Source organism: Diadema setosum, unplaced genomic scaffold (genome assembly GCF_964275005.1).
Source record: "Diadema setosum unplaced genomic scaffold, eeDiaSeto1 scaffold_29, whole genome shotgun sequence".
Taxonomy (NCBI): Eukaryota; Metazoa; Echinodermata; class Echinoidea; order Diadematoida; family Diadematidae; genus Diadema; species Diadema setosum.
In genome coordinates, this window is record NW_027307655.1 from 93,434 (window position 1) to 117,158 (window position 23,725).

Here is a 23,725-nt window from a genome sequence, read left to right on the forward strand (position 1 = left end):
TACAAAGTTCTTGGAACGTGTGACTACTCTGGCAGCGCTGTTCTGGATGCGTTGAAGGGGTGCAATATGGGATTTGGGTAAACCGGCGAGGTTACAATTATCAAGGTGAGATGACACGAATGCATGGGTAAGCTTTTCTGTGGCAGAAGCGTCGAGGTACTTGCGAATCCTGTTAATCCTAGCTATTCCCCACGAAGCTGTCCTGCACTTGTTGAGGATGTGCTGGACTGTATGATGACAAATAACGCACATCCTCCATTGCCCTCTCCCATTCATAGAAGTGTGTAAAATTCTAAAAGGAAATGCATCATGAAGGGTTAAGTAAGGGGCGATTCTCTTCATGTTACACTGTAACATTCTTTCAGAGTAGACGCATGAGAATGTTAGCTGAGTCTGGGGAACTGAAATGGCAGCACGATGACCAAAGCTGACAGGGTAATACAGGTTTCTCCATGTTATCAGGTATCGCTTGAATGGGTTCTCCGTTTGATTGGGTAGTAATGATAACCGGGTTGCCTCTCCGCATAAATGGGTAAATAATTTTTCCATGCACCAGCTCCATAATTCAGCTTTTCCCTAGTTACGTCTCGATAAGTACCTGGTAACCCGACGTTCTATGTGACTAATGCACGCAAAGAGAAGTATTCATATCCCATCATCTCTTTAACTCTGCATTTGCTATGGTGGAAACGCCCTGTGTGCCATGTTATCTTGAGATACGAAGGTAGTCAGGCTTCGAGAAAGATTTCTGTCTTTTTTTCCTATGTTTCTGTTAAGCTTTCTGTTAAGCTTTCTAAGTTTCTGTTAAGCTGGACATAATAGTGAGCAAAGTTGAAGAGGAATGCCAAGCTTTGATTTGATATAAATTGTATGACAAATCAATTTCCCTTTATTTTTTAATGACCAGTTGCTACATTACTGTAAAGGCATGACTTTTGCACATGGAACCGTGAGAGAAACTTGAAATTTACACTCAAATTTAGTTGGGAACACCGCTTGATAGTCCATCACCACATAGAATGTAAGCTGTATGTAAGTGGAACAAAAAGAAGAGAAAAGCTTTCATTGTACTGCGGAATTATGCGATTTATCGATTGGTTTAAGAGGATTAGTGCATTTGAGTGGATTATGCGAAGTTGGCACGCCGTTGACGGAGTGGGACGTGCGAACATGGCACATAAATAGTTAAGCGCAAGAAATTACTACTAATGTCCAAAAGCGAAGTATTGCTATAGCTCCGCTTGATCATTACCGTTGTACATTATTTCGGGAAATTGACTGCCTTAATCCATATACATTGACACTTTCATCTTGGTCATGTAAAAAAAAAAAAAGGAGGTTTGTAAAAAGTTCGGAACATTTCAAAAACAACGGGAAAACGGTGTCACAGATTCTGAAAACAGGAACATACAGAAAACAAAATGGAAACTTGTTTGAGTACAGTTTAAGGACGTTCCTCAGTTAAAGTGAAGTCCATGTAATTTTCTTCAAACTTTCCATACCGTAACTTTGACCCATCCGAAGCCAAAATACTTAAATAAAACTTTAAGTTCATGTGCTTGTTTTTCTTCTACGGGACTTAGAAGAATATTATGACTAATCTGCCGTCCTGTACCAAAATGATAGCGTTACAGGATCAAGACCATGATTGGCAACAAAATCTGCAATGATAAACTTAAATCCCCATAATTCTTTCAAAATCCACGTTATTTTCTCCAAATTTGCAAGAATTGCAGAAAAAGGTACCCAAAACGAGGAAAAGGTTTTAAAAATAGGGTTTACACTCTCATTCTTGAGCAAGCAGCGCCCCCACGCGGCAGAAAACACCGAAATCTCTCAAATCCTTCTCATTGACGTTTTCTGTTAGGGGTGAGATAACGGACAAAGTTCATAAAACGTATGCTGTATATTCAAAACCCATGTCATTTTCACGACACTTGACCAAATTGTAGAAGAAGCCTTAATAATTCCAGAAAAAAAAACAATAAAAAGTGGGGGTTCATGTTCTCGTTTTTGTGCTTGCAGCGTCCCCATTCAACATATATCATCGTAAGTCCCCAAAATCTGATCAGTTATGCAGGGATGGCCTGCCAGGGTGGGTTCATAAAACTTATGCTGTACATTCAAAACCAACGTCATTTTCACAAAACTTGTCCAAATTGTATTAGGTAGACGAAGGCTTACTTATTCCAGAAAAACAATAAAAAGTGGGGGGTCCATGTGCTATCTTTTATTTTATTTTATTTTTTTTGTGTGTGCTGGCAGCACCCTCATACGATAGAAATCATCTTAGGACCCCCAAATCTGGTTATAAACCTGTCGTGCGATGGGTGCGATTAGGTGGGGTTCATGACTGTCATGCTGTACATTCAAAACCCATATCATGTTTACGTAGATGTTTATGTAGAAGAAGGGTTACTTAAAGCAGAACAATTGTAAAAATGGGGGGGGGGGGGGGTTCATGTGCTCGTTTTAGTGCTAACAGAGCCTCCTTGCGACAGAAATCATCGTAAGGGATATATACCCTGCTAGAATGCATGAATCTCATGCGGTTCATTCAAAACCCCACTTTCTTTTCTTTCTTTTTTTTAAACAGATAACAAAAAACGTGTCACAATTGCAGTGATATGGTGAAAAAATAAAGGAAGGTCCTTGCGCGTTTTGTTATTATTCCCCTTACACATTAGCCATAATGATATTATGTGGAGTTTACGCAAGCGTGAAAAACTCCACATTGATATTATGCTTGTTTGTTGTTTGTTTTACCCACTTGCTGTAACCATGTGCAGAAAGTGATAATGGAGGAAGAAGAAGAAATATAAGGAAATGGGAGTTTTGGCATTAGTCTGACGGTCCTCCAAAGGAAAAACAAATCTTAATATAATGACGTTGATTGTAGATTGCATGTGTTGGTTGTTGCAGTGGTTGGTAAAGTGCGTGTTGTAAACTATGGAGATGTACCTTGAGTACCCCGTCCCCCGAAAAAAAAAAATATATATATCTTTGATTCTCCTTTTGTTACACCAGATTTGGTAATCAAAAATTAATATCTGAATGGTGAAAGTAATAAATACTTATTTGATAATACTTTCGTGACCTTTTATTTTGTAACCAAAAAAAACAACAACAAAAACAAAAACAAACAAACAATATTGCATTATTTATGACCAGTTTAGATCTAATTTAGATTTTAACAGAGATACTCAGATTCTTTTAGTTGTTAGACCTAAAGATAAAATGTGAGTCATAATTATGTTTGTTTTGTGTTGTTGTTGTTTTTTAACACCTAGTAGGCTAGTAGTCCCCAACTAGGGCCTATAGGCCCTAAGTACCTTAGCACTCCACTTGACCATGTTGATGAACAGACAATGAACTGCATATCACAAAACAAATCTATGGATGAAAATTGAAACAGCTCTGTTCCACTTCCAAGCTCCCCGAGTCCGTCCATCAGTGTTGTGCTACCATGACCATGTATATGCGGCTCGGACCGCTGAACTTTGCGTAGTACGTGCAGATTGTAACGCGTACAGTCAGCACGAGAGCCGAGCGAGGCCGCCCAGCGCGGCCGCGGTGGGGAGCTGTCAGGTATCCGTACAAGTGTGTGTACCACACTCTAGCTCGATCTACTAGCAGCTGCTCAGCTCAGCTAGCTCATTACTTGTTCGTGTGATTCTACGCTCTTTGTTAAATGACTGCCAACCTGCGCAGCTAGGATGCGCACAAACTCAGCTGAGGAACGTCCTCAAACCCTTATAGTTGAGAAGTGAAATCCTCGTTTGCAGTTAAAGTTACTGTAGAAATATATGATTACATGGGCAGTGTTCAAGCTAAAAAGGATCTTCCCTCTAAAGATAATGTAACTTTTTCGGTTTTATAACTACAAGATCATTCGTATTAAAGTAAATTGAAAAACAAAAACCAAAAAACAAATGACAAACAAATACCAGACAACCATAAACATGACATTACTAGATGAACTTAATTGTTACGTGATTAAAGCAAAACAAGCAACAAAATATAGTCAGTTTTATTCAAGCACATGCTGCTCGTCTTTGCAGGGATGGGGTAGGTCTTACAGAGGAGGGGTCGTTCGCACCTAATACATCTGCTTAAGACCTGAAGTGAAATATCTAAACCTCCATCACAAAACCAACAATGGTCACCAGATATGGATTCTTAGTTTTTATTAATCTATTTATTTATTGTCTTCTATATAAAAGCAGGGTAGTCCCATTCAAGCCGCAAGGCCTGCTTTCCAATGGAGCCCTGCTAGTAAAGGGCAGATTTTAAAAGAGGAGTTTTGGAATAATGCATTGCTAAATTCAAATGACTGCACTAACCTATCTAAATATCGGAAAGCATGTACACACTCTGGAAAATGTAAATTGAAAAAAAAAAAAGAGGCTCTGAAGTGAGACTCTTTCGAAGCGCTTATTCTTTACCGAACCACGCTAACTGCGCGATGAATAGAACCCCCTCCCACAAAAAGAACAAATGTTAACCACTGCAACAATAATTATTCTGTTAAGATTAATCCCAATTTTCGAAGCGATAGCATTATCTTTTCAAAAGTGATTAGAGTTTAAGATGAAGAGTGTGCAGAGGGTTGTCACGAAATGGAAAGGGGTGTGTATTACTAAGACATATATTACCTGATGCCACTATTGTGCAAAAAAAAAAAGTTCAAATAAATACTGTTGATATCACATTTTCCTATTCATTTTATAATCCCAAGCGTAGGTGTGATGTTGAAGATGGCTATTTCTTTTATAAAACATGAAAAAACCCCCTCCAAATTGACTTGGTTGATCTGTTTCAACTCTTATGAGTTGGCCTACTAACGTAAAATTATGAGATGCAACTTTGTGTTGGGGTTTTGATGCACTGTCATGCATGATAAATTTAGTTTCGAATTTGTTCCGTAATATGAGTATGCTCACATTTAGAATTTCGTGTTATATATAACATTATTATTTGTGGCATACGATGAGAAGACATATCCAAACTCATAATCCCGTTTACTTTATTTTATATAACAGGTATCGCTTTCTCTGATCCTTGTACTCATCTCGTTATACGTAGTCCTGTATATATATCTTGAGATTTTGCATTTATTGTACAATTACATTACAGGTAGAGGGGATTTTTTTTTTTTTTTTTTTTTTTTTTTTTGCTGTAGCTCATTCAGTTCAGATTTTTTTTTAACTTTTTATATACATTTTTATTTCATCGCCCGTCATCCCAGTCAATCCGAATTAATGCTTATCAATGACGGTATCCTATTGTATTGTACTTCGATATTTTACAGATATGTAAAGCTTAGATAATTTCACATGTATTCTTTCATACGTCTATCATGTTTAAGGACAAGAATGGATATTTCTTATTTTGCCATCTTTATACTAACATTGTTATTTCGTTATTTGTACAGATGTATAGCTGGGGAAAAAACCCGAATGGTAAACGAAAACAAACTAAAAAAAAAAAAAAAAAAAAAAAAAATCCAGGATTTATCAATCCCTATGCACATGCAACACCATGCATATTATCCTCTTAATTGTCACTTTGATGATGTTATAATGGACTCTTTCTTATTATTCACACTTTTCAGTGAAATAAAGCTTATGACGCGACAAGGCTCGAATGAGTATAAGCGCAGCGTACAAGTTTGTCAACTTACCTTCTGCAGCGAGACCACATAACACAACAGAGACCAATGATAGTAGCAGAACGAGGTTGCATCTCCTATCCATCATAGGTTGACGAAGATGAAGACAGTTTATAGAAATCCCAGTTCATTAACGTTCTGATCGTAATGTCCGACAAGCTTGTCAGGTCACCGCAGTTGTCACATTTCTCAAACATTAGGATCAAGCACTACCCAACACACAGGCCACCTATTCCAGTGTGTGTGAGTGTGTTTTTTTTTTTATGACAGACGAAACTCTTTTGTTGAAGTCGTGTTCATAGCAATCATTCTTCTCCCATACACGTCTATGGCGGGCCGTTTCCATTTGCTCACAAGTTTTATCGAAGTCCACTGACGTGCACATTGTGTGGCGTAAAACATGCCGTTGACATTGTTGGCTCATGGTAGACTGCGCCAGACACAAGGCATATTCAACCCCCTCCCCCCCCCCTTTTTTTTTTCGGGTGGAAATGAATAGCAACGCAACGCATTCATGGTATATGATTGTAAATTTCCAGCGGGCGCGAAACGCAACAATGGTCATGCCTGTGTTGTAGTTTGTATAAGGAAGCGTTTAATACTGTCTAGACTTGGTATTCCCGCTCGTGCACAGCTTATAATAGGCATATCGTGCATTACAACATTTGCAGCACATAATCGTATGCTATACCTCCTCGCTTTCTACAGGCAGGTATCTTATGAAAATTTCTCTGAACCTGTATGAAAAAAAATACCTATGACGCGAATGCACTATCGATTGGACAACTTGTGCAAAGTATTGTCTGTAAATTCTTCAATCCATAATTGTATTTATACGGGATCCGTTTCTTTTTGTATATATTACCATATGTGACCGTGCACCTCAAAACGAACATAAAGTCGCACACACTGATTTTGCGTGAGGACTGAAAATAAGTGAAATGGGTCAACTTAGTCGAACTTGACTTTTTCATATTTTCTGAAAGAGCGGGTCTTCTTTTACATTATGCTAAAATTTGGTATCATAAAACGGGTCGGAAAGTGTGGGTTTTTTTTAAGCAGTTTATCTCGAGCATTTTTGGTAGAATAGTGTGATTAGGTGTGTCTTTAGAATCCCTTTTTCATTTCTGAGAAACCTTGTCCACACTCTTCACTTTCAACTCTTATAACTTTTGAAAGGATAGTGCTACTGCTTTAAAAGTTGGCATTAATTATGGACAGAATGTATTAATGAGGCATGCTTAATTTCAGTTTAATTTGATAATCCCTTCATTGTTGTTACTCTGGTGGTTTACTTCCTGTTTTTTTTTTTTTTGTCCCATTCATCGCACAGCCAGCACAGTTTGGTAAAGATTAAACGCTTGAATAGAAACTGTACTTCAGAGCCTCTTTTCTCAGTTCACACTTGTTTTTCAGTTTGTGCTTTCTATTCAATATTTAGATAGGTTAACAGAGTCCATTTGATTTGAGTTATACATCATTTTAAAGCTTAAAGTCTGCTCTTTCATAATTCGGTCTTAACAAAAAATTCAAATCTGGCGACTTTTTGTTTGTTTTGAGGTGCAGGGTCACATATTATGTTATGCATTTATAACTCATAAAAGTATTCACGCATCATACACTGATTGGCATGTGGAAATCCGCATTGTTGGTACTAGTGTCATACAATGTATATTACTAATTTTAATCAACTCTACGTCAAATCTTTAGGTGATCAATTGGCAATAATATGCGTCAGCTTTTTTTTTATTTATTTATTATTTTTTTTTGCGAATCAGTGATCAAATCAAGCTTGTACTTGTTAAGATTCAATCAATCAACATGACAGTTTGGCCAATATAAGCACGTGGCCGACTTTGCTTTAATAATTCACTTTAATATTTGAGCATGTATTGCAATAATCAATGCTGTATTCGCTGTGATTTTAAGTACAGCTTTTGGTGTTTTGCAAGGCAACGTGATTTCTTTTCTTTTTTTTTTTTCATTTTTGTAAGCATTGTGAATACTTGCATGAATACGTTGAAGGCCTGTAAGTTTTGTTGCTGGGGGGGGGGGGGGGGAGGTCATCCCACTAGACCGACACCCACGAGTCACACAGCCCACGAGTTCGACATTAAAAACAGGTCCATGTGTCATACAACTCACGAGTCATACAGCCCATGAGTTCGACACTAGGCAAATAAAGCCCATGAGTTCGACACTAGGTGAAAACAGCCCACGAGTTCGACAGAACAACACGGGGCATAATGTGTCTGTCTCGTGGGCCTTGTTAGCTTAGTGTCGAACTCGTGGGCTGGATGACTCTTGAGCTGTATAACTCATGGGCTGTATGACTTGTGAGCTGTATGACTTGTAGGCTGTATGACACGCGGGTGTGGGTCTCGTGACGTGCACCCGTTTTTTATGCCTCCGCCACGAAGTGGTGCCGGAGGCATTATGTTTTCGGGTTGTCTGTCCGTCCGTCCGTCCGTAATGAATTTTGTGGACAAGGTAACTATCAAAACCTGTTGAGGTATCCTCATGAAACTTGGCATGTATGTGTATTAGGGGGTGAAGTTGTGCCTATCAACTTTTGGGTGCACATGCTCAAGGTCAAAGGTCAAAGGTCAAGGTCAAATACATAAAATTTTACTATTTCCACCATATCTATGCAATGCCTAAAGATATTTTCTTGGAACTTAGTGTATGCATGTATTACCCAATTAGGATTCTCTGGTGAAAGTTTGGGTCATGAGGTCAAAGGTCAAAGGTCAAAAGGTCAAGTAAAGATATTAAAACTTCTTTTTTTTTTCTCCGTACCTTGGAAAATTGTTAAAGGTATCTTCATTGAACATAGTATATACATGTACTGACTGGCAGTGATTATCTAGAGAATGTAGGGTTCATGGGGTCAAAGGTCAGGGGTCAAAGGTCAAGTGCAACACTTCAAAACTTTACTATTTCCCTCATGTTTATGCAATGCCAGCATGATTATTTTCTTTTCTACACTTGGTGTATGCATATGTAACCTAATGATTCTTTCTAAAGTTATTGGAATTGAAAGTGAAGAGTATGGACATGTTTTTTTTTTTTTTTTCGAAGTGAAAAGAGGACTCTGTGAGAAAAACCTAATCACACTATTCTAAAAAAAAAAAAAAAGTGTTGAAGGAAAACTATGAAAAATATGTAATTACCGTTTGTTTCATAATCCAACAATTTTAGTAAAATGTAGAAGTCTTGATCTTTCAGAAAATACGAAAAACTCAAGATTGGCAGGGTTGACCCATTGCACCTATTTTCAGTCCTAACGATTTTTTTTTTCTTTTTGTATTGCACGGTCACATATACATGTCTTCTCCTTATTCTCTGTTTTCTTTGGAAAAGGTAACGCATTCGTTACCAGTATATATATGTGACCGTCCACCTCAAAATAAACATAAAGTCGCACACACTGATTTTGCGTGAGGACTGAAAATAAGTGAAATGGGTCAACCTAGCCGAACTTAACTTTTTCATATTTTCTGAAAGAGCGGGTCTTCTTTTACATTATGCTAAAATTTGGTATCATAAAACGGGCAAAAAATTGTGGTTTTTTTTTAGCAATTTATCTCGAACATTTTTGGTAGAATAGTGTGATTACGTGTGTCTTTAGAATCCCTTTTTCATTTCTGAAAAACCTTGCCACACTCTTAACTTTCAACTCTAATAACTTTTGAAAGGATAGTGCTACTGCTTTGAAAGTTGATATTGATTATGGACAGACTGTGTTAATGAGGAATGCTTAATTTCAGTTTAATCTAATAATCCCTTCATTGTTGTTACTCTGGTGGTTTACTTCCTGTTTTTTGTCCCATTCATCGCACAGCCAGCACGGTTTGGTAAAGATTAAGCTCTTGAATAGACACTGTACTTCAGAGCCTCTTTTCTCAGTTAACACTTTTCCTGAGTGTTTTTTTTCCCGAGTGCTTTCTTTCCAATATTTAGATAGGTTTGGAGAGTCCATTTGATTTGAATAATACATCATTTTAAAGCTAAAAGTCTGATCGTTCAGAATATGGTCTTAACTAAAACAATCATGTCTGGCGATTTTTTGTTTGTTTTGAGGTGCAGGGTGACATATATATATCTATATATATGATACATATAATGTATATATATATGATACATATAATGTATATATATGAATATATATATATATATATATATATATATATATATATATATGAAGGGTTTGTTTGCAAAAACCGATAAGTCCATTTTTTGAAGATTTTGAAGTACGATCTCTGTCATAAAGTACAAACTAATACCTTTTAAATGATATATTGGTCACTACATATAAAGATATGGTCAAAAGAGGTGCAGGGTGACATATATATATATATATATATATATATATATATATATAGAGATATATATAGATATATATATATATATATATAGATATATATATATATATATATATATATATATATATACTCCTAGATGGGTCATTTGGAAGACATTTCCATTTGTTTTATATGCAAATTTATTATTACATGTTCAATGGCAGTTTACGCAATGGAGACACGAAAATTGTCTCCTTAATGACCAGTTGTCTCCCTAATGAAGACACTTCCCCCCAATATGTCTCCCTAAGGTGCCAACTAGGGATATGTGTATACATATATATATATATATATATATATATATATATATATATATATATATATGAAGAGTTTGTTTGCAAAAACCGATAAGTCCATATTTGCCAAATGAAGATATTTGCGATTAAAGTTCAAGAAAAATAAAGAGAATAATAAGAAAAAAATTGCTTCTTTTGACCATAACTTCAAAAATATACCTTATTATGTAGTGAGCAATGTATCATTCAAAAGGTATTATTTTGTACTTCTTGACAGAGATCGTACTTCAAAATCTTCAAAAATGGACTTATCGGTTTTTGCAAACAAACCCTTCATATATATATATATATATATATATATATATATATATAATACATATAATGTATATATATATATATATAATACACATAATGTATATATATAAATATATATATATATATATATAAATATATATATATATATATATATATATATATATATATATATATATATTACTAAGATGGCGGATACTGCTAGGCTGTAGGGTTTACACCCGCTGCAAATTTTGCCTGTGCCTTTGCAGTCGCCCAATCGATCGCACCATTATTACCTGTTTGATATTGTGTATGTATCTGTCACCACGTATGAGTCTGTTTCATGCCCTGAGGGACTGCATCTATAAAGGATATCCAGTGCCATTTTTCCTGATCACTGCTTGCTCTGTCATGGATTCATGTGCTCAGTCCCACCAACTGCATGCTATATTCGTATACTGCTGAACCATGCTTTAACGGAATCAGGTGCCTGTGTTTGTCTATTATTTCAAAGGAAATGATCCATCAATCATCATGGTCCAGAGTCTTTTATCGCTGATCGTGAGTGTCTTCATGTTTTTTGGGGATTGCATCTAAGGAATACCAAGTGATAAATTTTGTTCTAAAATTTTTGTACTGTATTGGATCCGTTTGCCTAGTCCCACTCGTAAGACTTACATTTCCTTTTGCTGTATATTCACATACTGCCGAACACTGCCGACGGAACCCTGTGTATGGGAAAGTCTCATTCTTCTATCTAAAGAAGTGTTCTATTCATCATGGCCCAGATTCCCTTGATCCTGATTGTAAGTGCCCTTCTCACACTTGGCGTCAAATCTGGTCACTGTCGCTCAAAGTTCAACATTCCGAACTTAGATGCTGATGAATGGAAGCGATTAGACTCCGATTTAAAAGCACGAATAGCCCCTATTCATCATGAGCTAGCCATTGACGCTATCAGTCCGAAAGAAGCTTGTAAACACTTTGTTGACATTTTGACTGAGATTTTGCTAAACCATCCCGACTGTACTTTTGACGAGACGAGTGTGTACAACAAATTTTACTCCAAACTTTCATCAAAAACACTGCAAGATGTTACTAAGCTAAAAAATAAACTTAGAAAAAAGGCGTACGGAAAAAATGCGACTGAAGAAGATAGGAAACTCTTTAGACAAGCTGTCAAGGCCCATAGTCATCTGAAGAGAATTGAGAGGGATAAGAGAAACGAGTCTAAAGCCAGACGTCAAGAAAAATTGTATGTGAGAGATTTTTGGAACTTTGCCAAAAAATGTTCATCAGGATGCCTCGAGAAACCCTCCACTAAACCGTCTTTCACAAGAGAAACTGCGGACCGTTATTTTGTGAACGCATACTCTACAGGCAATCCCATCGACAAAGCAAAATTATCATGGTTCCCATACATTGATGTGGACACCAGATCTTTTGATCTCAGTCCAATTAAACCCAAAGATATTAAGTGTATTCTGAAGAGAAAAAAACCTACGTCGGCCCCAGGTAATGACGGGATAATGTATGGGGTGTTGCGAAAGCTACCTAGCTCGCACCACTATCTGGCAACGCTGTTCACGAAACTTCTGCGGACCGCAGATCCTCCCCTCGACTGGTCGAGCTCCATTGTGTCCCTTATTCACAAGTCCGGTTCGACTGACGACCCCAAGAACTTTAGGATGATAGCTCTCACGTCGTGCGTTGGCAAGCTACACCACCAAATACTTGCGGAGAGGGTCGAAAACTTTGCTATTCAAAACGGTCTTATCAACCCTACCATGCAGAAGGCTTTCTTGAGAGGTATCAGCGGTTGTATTGAGAATAACCAAGTCCTCCATGAACTCCTCAGTAATGCAAAGGCTAAGAACAAAACTCTTCATATAACATTCTTCGATCTTCAGGATGCGTTCGGGTCAATAGAGCATGATCTCATTCATTATGTTTTTGAATACTACTCTTTCCCTATTGAACTCAGGACCTATGTCAAAAACCTGTACTCTAGACTTGACGGGGAGGTACGGGGACCCCAGTGGTCGACCTCTAAGTTTGAGTTTTACAGAGGTGTGTTCCAAGGTGATCCTCTGTCCCCCATCATATTCCTGCTTGTATTTAATCCTATTCTAAATTATCTTCAGTCAGTAGAAGATAAATGTGGTTACAACATGAACGGAACACGGTATATCAGTGTGCCATTCGCAGATGATTTTAATCTAATCACAGGTCATAAACGTACGCATCAACGTGTGATGAATGAAATTGCTTCTTTAACTGGTAGTATGAATTTAACTCTCAAGCAATCCAAATGCCGTTGTTTTTCGATCTGTCGTGGATCGCCATGCGATGTCGAGTTTTCGATTAATGGTACTCCAATTCATAACGTGAAAGAAAAACCTGAAAAGTTCTTGGGCTCATTGTTAACATTTTGGATGAAGACTAGTGACGCTTTCATGTTTATCCAAGAGAAACTGTCACATATCTTGAACAATGTTGATGAAAGTCATGTCCGAAATGAATACAAAGTAGCCGTGCTGACCAGATACTCTTTGCCTTCTTTGCGTTATGCCCTTACCGTACATGATATGACAAACACTCAGTTATCTATTCTTGACGGAATGGTAACTAAGCAACTTAAACTATGGCTGAAGATACCAACACACGGCGCTACCCCGGCTATTCTCCACAGCCCAGACGGTCTCCAATTCAAAACCATATCTGAGATGTACAAAGAGTGTCATGTACTAGCACATGCAACCTCCCGTTTAGGAGCTGACACTAAGGTTCAAAATGCTCTGTATAACAAAGTATCACGGGAGTCAGAATGGTCAAAGAAAATGTCATTATGTAATGCTGCAGTCTGTGAAAGTTATGTACATCAAACACAAGATGTAACTATTGGAAAGACGAAGACTAAGATCAGGGGGATACTCAAAGAAGAACAGAAAGATTATTGGAGATCTAAAGTCGCTCCTTTGGTCTTTCAAGGTGACTTTCTGAAGTTGGTGGAGTTAGAAAAGGGTGACCTTACATTGCGATCACTCATATTTAACCTCCCTAAGGGCGTGTTGAGCTTTGTAACTCGTGCGGCTATCAACGCCCTCCCAACGGCAGACAACCTCAGCAGATGGGGCAAAAAGCTAAACACCCGCTGCACATTATGCGGAAATCACGAAACCCTATTGCACATTCTGAATAATTGCAAAAGTGCACTGGAACAGGGTAGATACAATTATCGACATGATAGCATCTTGCAGTACTTAGTTTCTTTCATAGGCAAATTGAAGCCAGACAAAGTTATCTGTCATGCAGACCTCCCGGGGCATGACATCAATGAAGGTACGGTCCCGTCAGATCTCACACCCACCTCAGAAAGACCAGACATAGTCTTAGTCAATCAAAGTAACAAATCAGTAGTAATTGGCGAGCTCACCGTCCCTTTTGAATCAAATATTGACTCCGCTCACAACAGAAAATCAGAAAAATACGCCTCATTGGTGCTTGACATTGAGAACCAAGGATACTCATGTGAGTTAATCTGTTTCGAGGTAGGATCCAGGGGACTGTTGACCAAGGAAAACAAACGTCAACTCACTAAGCTGTTCAAGTTTGTTAGTGACACCCGGAGAATTCGGGAACACATAAGAACCATATCGAAGATTGCTATTCTTACCTCGTCTGCCATTTATAATGCCCGCAACGAACCCTCTTGGACAAAACCGGCATATCTCCAGCCTGCAACGGAAGATTCTTGGTGTTTCTAACTAGTTCTATGTACACACATACATAAACACCCATAAAGTAATACACACACCCACACTCACACACAAACACACACACATCCACACACACATGCACATACACCACGCACACTCATCTTTCACAATCACACATGATTATGAACACACAAAACGCATACACATACACATATGAACGGGCTCATGTGCGGACATATATATGCAGGCCTTTATATTCATGTTTCTTTTTGGCGAGTATTGTAGATTGATCATTACAGGTCAATGATATTGATTATCATCGATAATATGTACCCCTCATCTGTGCTGCACATTCTGCGCTCCATATCAGTATATTAATCTGTCATGAATGTGTTTTATATCTGTAATGAATAATGAATGGATTTTGTTTTGTATAATATAGGTAGTGTGAAAAGATCTTAAATTCTGATGAATTGTCTTTGGTATAAATTGTCAGAGAAAATTCATTAATTGTTGTTTTGTTTTATGTATTGTATTCGGGGAAGTTTTCAGAACTGGATCTTTTTTTTTCTGATTTTTTTGGTACTTTGTATTAAGAATTTAAAGGTTTTTTTTTTTTTTCAGGCACTTTTACAGTGCATGACCTAGCTCCTCCATAAGGCTCAAAGAATTGTTTTTACATATACTTTAGTAACAAGTAGAAGGAAGGCGCACTTTTTTTCTGTAAAACTGAACATATTTATTTATAATGATATTCCCCTATTAAATATGCCAAATAGAAATAACAAAACAGAGGCAAAAGTTTAAGAGGGTTGAAATGAGATTGCCAAGGTTAAGAATTGATGGACTGCTATGGCATCTTAGACTTATCATTCTCTTCCTTATCGCCACTATCATAATTATCATCAACATCATCGTCACCATCATAATCATCATCACCATCATCTCTATCAATATTGTCATCATCATTATAATCATCATCATCATTATCATCACCATCATCATCGCCATCATAATGAATTATACCAGTGAGGTGGGAGGAATATGATTATGCATATCATGTCTATATACAGTCATTATTTACGGGCCGGTTTTGTCCATTTTGATTTCCCCCTTTGTATTGTTGAAATATGTATATTTATAGGATTTATATCTTTGCATATGTATTTATCATTATGTATATTTTGTCGGTTTTTTTTCTGCAACAATGGATGTGAAATAATTATTTCAATTTATTGAGCAGATTTAATGTAATTTATTGGTAATGAATTTCGCGAATGAGTTATTTTGTGTGTTTCTTAGGTTAAGTATATGCTGATATAAGTTCATTTTTTGTAAGTTTTTGTTTTTTCGTCTTGAAACAGCTGTTCATGTATCATGTTTGTGTGTAAATGTACTTGTATACTTGTATATATTTGTGTCAATGTCAATAACCATTATTGCGGTGTGATGGACTGGGTCCACTGTATTTTTTTCCTTGTACGTACCTGCCTGTGGGCAGGTAGTATCCTAGGATTATTTATCACATGCTTTAATTTGCAATGGAAATAAAGTATGCTATACACATATATATATACATATATATATATATATATATGAAGGGTTTGTTTGCAAAAACCGATAAGTCTATTTTAGAAGATTTTGAAGTACGGTCTCTGTCATAAAGTAAAATATAATACCTTTTAAATGATTTATTGGTCACTACATATAAAGGTACATTTTTAAGTTATGGTCAATAGAATCAAAAAATTTCTTATTATTCTCTTTATTTTTCTTGACCTTTAATCGCAAATATCTCCATTTGGCAAATATGGACTTATCGGGTTTTGCAAACAAACTCTTCATATATTTATTACTTTTCACAAGGACATAAAAGGAAAAGAAAAGAAGACGAAAGTAAGATCTTTGCTTTAAGTGTCTCAACTCTTTACATTAAACGTTGTATAACCTTCGCACTATGTTCTCTCAACACTTCAAAAAATGAAAACATGGCTGGAGTGATGTAGATAACAGAAGAAAAAAAAACACACTGAATTATTAATATCATTTTTGTGTGTGTATGTGAAAAATAAAATAAGTACCCTCATGGCATACTGCACTTCTGCCAGAACTAGGAAACCCTCCAATAAACATGACAATTAGTGCAATGTCTTCTGGTCTCCCGTCATCTCTTCCTCTTTCTCTCTCTCTCTCTCTCTCTCCCTCTCTCTTTCTCTCTCCCTCTCTCCTGTATACTTTTGATCGGAAACCAAAAAAAAAAAACCCAACAACAACAACAATAACAGAAAGAAAACAAAAGCTTCCATAAATATCTCAATCTCTTTTTGAGTTCTATAAATCGGAAAGGGTATATGAAATTTTTCTGCGAATTAGTGAGTTTGAATTGAGCAGAGAGAGAAAGAGAGAAATGTCAATTTTATAAGCTTTCACATATTACTTCTTCGCTTAATACACACGCATTCATGCCATTTTCTATACTTCACACCCCTTGAATCTCTGCAATCCCAGATGTTGTTCTACCAATGTCCTTACTTGTAGTAGGTTATAATATTGCTTCAACATGTAACCTTGCTGTATTTTATTTAGTAACACTTTCAATTGGATTTTTTTTTTTTTAAATCGGTTCCCCCCAGTTATAGTTTGTCTTAAAAAGATCGGCATTTTAAACTTCCCGTAACCTGATTTATCACTGGACCTGTGGCTGTACAAGCTAATGCTTTTACGTAGGCCCCATCATATTTTTCGCATCATGACCACAGTTGAAATCTCATGTATACAGACCTTGTGTTTATACCAAGTCAAACTCTTGAGAACTCTTGTACATTCCAATGAAGTCTCATTTAATTTATGTTTGTTTTAATAATTCTTGTATTTATATACTCTATTATGATATATATGACAAATATGACGATAAATTGAAATGATATGAAATGAAACAATACAAAACCAAAGGCAACCCCTTTTAACATAATGTTTCAAGCAGGTATGTTAACAGTCTATTAATAATACGACACATCTCGTATCACTTATGATAAAAAGAAAAATCTAAGCACATTCCACAAGGAAGATTTATTCGAAGTACATAACATTATGAATGACAACCTATGGCACAGCCATATGAAGCCCAATTTTTAGGATATTTCACCGTCCGAAATAAACGCCTAGTACAATTTTCTCACGGTGACGAAGCATCGCTAGGTTTCGGGGTGACATCAGACTGAAACGCTCTCTATAATTATCTTCTCTAGGTGTCCGGATATGTTGTACAGTTAATGGAAGTCCCTTCAAATAAGCAGTTAAGCAAGAATGAGGAAACTGTCTCAAAATCGTAAAGTTTCTACAATCCTGAAAAGATATAACTTTTTTTTTTTTCCCGAAGGAACCGATATCTCAATTGCTTGAGGCCACCTCTTCATTTTGATATTGCACTGTCTTCGCATCCGTGTGGGAAGGTTGATCACACAAAGCACTTCAATTAACAATCAGCATATATAAAGTTTTGTTTTTCTTTTCACACTTCATACTTAAAATATTGACTGAGAAAAACATTTTTGCAGTCTTACCATAATGTTTTACTGTAATAATGAAACATTACATTAATGAAAGAAAGATATTATTCAGACGGATGAAGGCTCAGGTTTGAGTTTTCACTCGAAGCTGGCATATAAAAAGGTTTAAAGTAACTATTTATGATGTTATTTGGGCAATGTTTTCTCTCGTACATTACTACGGTCTTTATTGACCTCCCACTCTAACTAACTCTCTCTCTCTCTCTCTCTCTCTCTCCGCATTATACGCATATAAATGCAGTTTGTTCACCTTGACATTCTTCTGGTAATTAAAGACTGTACAGTGCTTGTTGAGGTCAGAATTCAAGAATTCACATTTCCTGGTGAGATAATGAGAAACCTCTTATGAAATATGAAAGAGCATGTCATTTCAAAAAGGATTCGATGTCTATTTGATGAAATTGGAATAAAAAGGACCGAGATATCCAAAAAAAAAAAGTAATCCTAATAAAATTTAGAGACCACGAATGTTATTAGGATCTCTTTGTTTGTTCTTGTTTTGTAGATATCTTAGTCATTTCAAAACCAACTTTAAATAAACTTTTGATTCCCATTATAATTGTATGCTTTTCAACATTTCATGCAGTAGTTTCTAAATATCTCGCAAAACGTTACGAGGTGAATCATCATCTCAACCAGGTAGTCCTCTACTATGATACAGTCCCTTTAATATATAAAAATGCGTAGTTATTTGTATCGTTTTAAAGACAAAATTATTACAGCAAATACTGATATGAACTTTCAACCCAAGTAATTATACTGCCAATGAGGTCTGGCTCTTATCATGATAAGATATTCTTCACATAACGTCATTTGGCAGTACGAACCCTTAACGACAACAAACACAGAAGGGCTATGACATAACAATGCAGCAGCGTTAATTCAAGAGGGGTTGACACATCCATACATTGTTTTGCCTACATAACATAGTAGCTATGTACATTTTTTTTTTAAGTGTTTCACACATATACAAACTATACAGCAACTAGTAACAATGTAAGCCTATGTTAAGTCAGTCAAAATGAACTATACATGGCCCACAAAGGTAGTCCATTCATATCCAAGTGTGGAAGGGCCCTCTGGTATAAAGGACAATCTGGATGAGCAGTGCCGACACTGAAGAGGTACCCTGGATGAAGATGACCTTATTATTGCATTATTAAAGGCAAAGAACAACACATATCATACCAGCGTGAACAGCGATTTGTAGAATGTGAAAGAGAGGATGGGGAAGTCCTGATTTTTTAGCTTTTGTTCGGTAATTAATTTTATTTGTTATCTGTAGTGTACAAAGAATAATGTGATCTGTTTCTTATTAAATTTTCAATAACGTATACGTGAATGAATCATTCTACTTACGTCATGACTTTTGCAAACGAGAAAAAAAAAAAACTACCAGTGTTGAGCCTTTGCGGTAAGTTTATTAAATATATAAGGGTTTTTTCATGGATAGATAAGACAAGATAATCAAATAGCCTAAATTTCATGGAGAAAGGTGGTACACGATTACTTTCTTTCTTGATTGTTTGATGATATGTCAATATGACGCACCGCTTAGGTCGTTCAAAGAACATGTTTAAAGTAAAACAGTGAAACGAAAAAAAAAATCGAAGAAATGCTAAACAATGGAGCATGCTCTGTGTCAATATGATGCACCGCTTAGGTCGTTCAAAGAACATGTTTAAAGTAAAACAGTGAAACGAAAAAAAAAATCGAAGAAATGCTAAACAATGGAGCATGCTCTCCGAGCCACACTGTAACACTCTTTCAGACTATACATGGTAGTGTTAGCTGAGGGAACTGAAATACCAGAAGAATACAAAAGCTGACATAGTAATTTGAAGAGAGGGAGAAAAAAATGATATTGAATCATTTCCACCACCCATTTCCGTTAGACCAATACTCTTTGAAACATAGTCTGTAATAAACTCACACATTTATTTTCTTTGTCTCTTCCTGCGTTAGAATTGCTACTCGTGTCCACATGCGCGGTATTGCTAACCTCGCTTGTTTATTACTATTATTCATTATTTTAGGAAATTGTTTGCATTAAAAAAAATGAAATTAAATCAAAATAAAGTGAAACTTTTTCTTAGTCATGTTAGAAAAAGGGAGGGATTAGCAAAAAAAAAAAAAAAATCGGGCAAACTCCATTGAAGATGAAAAGGATTCAACTGATTCTGAAAACAGGATCAGAGAAAAAAAAAACGAAAAAAAAAAAAACTGCTTGAGTACAGTGCATGGTTCCAATAACCGTTTATTGGAATCTTACTTTGACTTGAAATGCCTACATGGATTATTCGAAGGTTGCCCTCAGTAATAGTATGATTGAGATGTTGATAAAAAAAGAAACGTTACCAGGTGATCTTAAGTATGTCCACTCGGTTATAATTTTGATCTACTACCAGAGATACTTTAGGTCATTAGAATGTAACCAAAGGCTGCTCTCTAATAGAATTTGTATGAGATATCGCCCTCTATCGTCTGTTAGAGAAGATGACTGTCATCACTACAATTTTGCATTAATCCTTGTTTGTTCGATGTTTCTTTTTTTTTTCTTTTCTTTCAATTTGTTCTTTGCTGATATCATTCCAATATGAATTGTCAAGATGCTGCAAGTCTCTGTGCCTGTGGGTGTTATTTATAAAAGAAGAAATCAGAACAACAACAACAACAACATAAAACGTAGGGTTCTTAGATTATCCTAGTTACAATAAAGATATTATTCTTGAGACTTTCCGAGTGTCGTTGTGGAGACTTTCATTAAGTGGTTCCTCAGCATTATTTTCATGTTTTAACTCTCAACCAAATTAGTTTCCCCCCTCATCTACCCTTACCCCTCCCTGTTTCCATGGTTTTTCTTTCACCCGATGAATTCTGGTTCGATGTCCCCCGCCCCCGGCTAGTGACTTTTCTCGACTCAACCATCAACGTCCTCAGCCTTTACTGCCCTTTCAACAATCTCTCCAGCCTTCCATGTGTCTTCTCTCCCTTGGTTGTAACTGGTTTACTGGTTTATCAATCCCGTAATAAGTCTGTGACCCCTCTTTTTTTTTTTTTTTTTTCATGGTAAGTTCTCCTCCGGTGTCTTGACGTCATTCTCTTGTATGCCGGTCTCTCCTTTCTGGTCTTCGCTAGTAGCCAAACTCCTCGGTCATAATATTTCTGCTCTTTTTAAGATGGTTCGGAGTAGGTGAAACTTTCTTCAACCTCTCACTTGGCTGCGGCTACCTCTGCGTCTCTGTATGTGCCATTAAACGAAAAGACATGACTTGTTATTAAATTTAACGCTTCTGCTGTGATTTTTTTTAGACCCTGTATGCTTTCCGTGTGTGTGTGTGTGTGTGTGTGTGTTTGTTCTACATCTATGTCACCAAGGTTAATGATACATCACATAAATCTACAGTTATCTGACCGAAATGTAACTTCTGTGCTGTGAACATGAGATATGGAAGAGAGTAGCATCTGCCCATCCACGGTGTGTAAAAAAAAAAAAAATGCGATGCAATTGGAATCACCACACCCAGTTATTAAAAATGCAACCACAACTCTTGTCTGACTCCAGCGGCCCAGTTGATGCTTCAAAGACTTTTGGTATAAAAAAGTAACAACCGTAGCTTCTGCAAGCAGCTAAGACTACGGAGCCTTATACATTGTACATTTGAATTTAAAGCATAAAGTCACAATGTTTCCCAAATCCGGTAGCGTAGGGACAGGGGCACAAGAAAAGAACTAGAAATGTTCCGTTTTAGCTGCTATTTCAAACGCCAAATAAGATCGTAAATGACCGCTCTTCCCCTTTTATGTACCTCAGCAATATTTTTTTTTTTTTTTTTGTAGATGTATGTGGGCGGCTCGAGACAAGCTGACTGACGACATGCATACAGAGCCATCATCTATTATAAGGGGGAAACGGATCACTGTCAGCAAACGTCGGTCTCGACCGTTAATAACTCCTTATTCGAAAAGAAATGTGAACAATAACTAAAAATAATGAATCAGCATTTGTGTCCCTGGAGTCGTTTACGAACTGTCAGTGACTTCAACATCCGATAAGCTCCTGAACCTCTACTGGATAATTTCTTCCAAGTTTTACCAACTTCTACCGAGCATAATAGTTTCAAAGTATATGAACATTTCAAAATCAATGATTATTCGACGTTATAAACCTCAGGCCAGTAACCATATTTCCGTAGCCATCAACATCTGTTCCACGAATTATCCCTTTCTTCTGTCTTTACTGGAGATGACAATCAGAGGAATGTTTAAAGCTACAAGATGACATAAAAGAAAAATAATACATACTAATATAATATGGTGCAATAAGCTTGGGGTAAGAAAAATGAATTTAAAAAATATAGTGCGCAGTTCACCCACTTTGAGACTCTACTCATTTGTCCCATAGCAAACACACTAATGATATACAAGACGTGAGATTTTATATATATATATATATATTAGAGGTTACAGGAGGAAAACATATCCCAGTATGGTGTATGGAGTGTTTCACTGAGAAGATATATTATAATTATTTTGATTTTCTTCCACCTGGGTGTACCAATACGCTCAAAGTAAGCCCATCCATAAGAATCCAGGACTGGACGATCGAATAAAAAAAAAAAAAAAAAAACATTACATATTCTGAAACATAGAATAAGATACACAGAAGTAAAGGAAACACCAGCGTGTTGCCTCCTTACTTGTTACTGAGACACTCGTTTAACGGTTTTCCATTGATGGTTATGGCCTCAATCTGCAGCAATGTGCAAACATAACAAAACGCATAGGTAAAAATGTATGAATAGCACGTGTAAATACGTATCAAAATAAACAGTCCATTTTGTTTCTTCTCAAAGGAGAATAGGTGCATGGCAACATTTCACTCATAAGTCTCGCGTATGAATAATACAGATTGTTTGATCTCGTGTCTCTGCGTTTTGACACATTTAGACACCCTGCACTTGCGTCGATTTTGTGAATTGTGTAGCGGAGATAAAATGATAATTCCGTAGATAACTTGAATGGTTTTTCTTTTTCGCTCTCTCTCTCTCTCTCTCTCTCTCTCTCTTTTCTGTTTAAATTTACAGCCATAACAGCTTGCATAATTAGATATATGTTCAGTTTACCTTTCCCCGGAAGGATAAACATCAGAAAAACTGGCCTATGATTTGAAATTGAACTCTGATCCTATGGATGCACACCTATTCACATTTTCAGCAAGTATTCAAGCAATCACAGTGTCCTATAATTACCTTACAGATTGATGGCTGTGAAGTCATTCCCGTAAAGAACATCTTTGGCAGGTCGAGGCATTTAATATCGACACGTTCAAGGTGGGGCATGTGGCACAGAAATCTGGCAAAATTCGCTGCTGATGACGTTGAGTTTGACCTCCAACCCCATTTGAATTCCATGGAAAGTTTGCAGATCTGACGAAAAGGAATAGAAGACAGCAAATGTCCACGAATACTCCACTATTATTGTCCCGTCCTCCATCGTTCATGTTGATTATTGCGTCTTGATTAAACCCATCGAGGCATTGAAAGATGGATTACTTCGAAGTGCAGAGAACAGTCACGATCTGCTATCGAAGCACACGACATACTATTTTTGATGAATTCTTGTGGGAACAATAATATATACCCTATAACTTTATGACATAGTGCAATAAATTCCATTCTTATTTTATTTTTTTTTTGGGGGGGGGTCGTCAGAAAAGGTAATAAAGACAAGAGGACAAATGGGAGTATGGGTCAAAACAGACCTTATGGTTTCCATGTAAATACAGAATGAGACTGCAACAAGAAAAAAAAAAAAAAAAAGGTTTCCGATGTTCATGCCTTTGAGCACCCAGAATGAATTCATCACAATG

The 23,725-nt window shown here is 36.6% G+C and overlaps 1 protein-coding gene across 1 annotated transcript in view; it reads right to left on the reverse strand.

The window, feature by feature from the left end:
* LOC140245751 (uncharacterized) overlaps positions 1-23,725 on the reverse strand; it is a 94,609-nt gene that overhangs the window by 10,625 nt on the left and 60,259 nt on the right. The window contains exons 12-13 of the mRNA XM_072325276.1: positions 23,106-23,282; positions 22,554-22,606 (exon numbers count right to left, since the gene is read on the reverse strand). Coding sequence (XP_072181377.1) covers positions 22,554-22,606; positions 23,106-23,282 — 230 coding nt within the window. The remainder of the gene's footprint in view (positions 1-22,553; positions 22,607-23,105; positions 23,283-23,725) is intronic.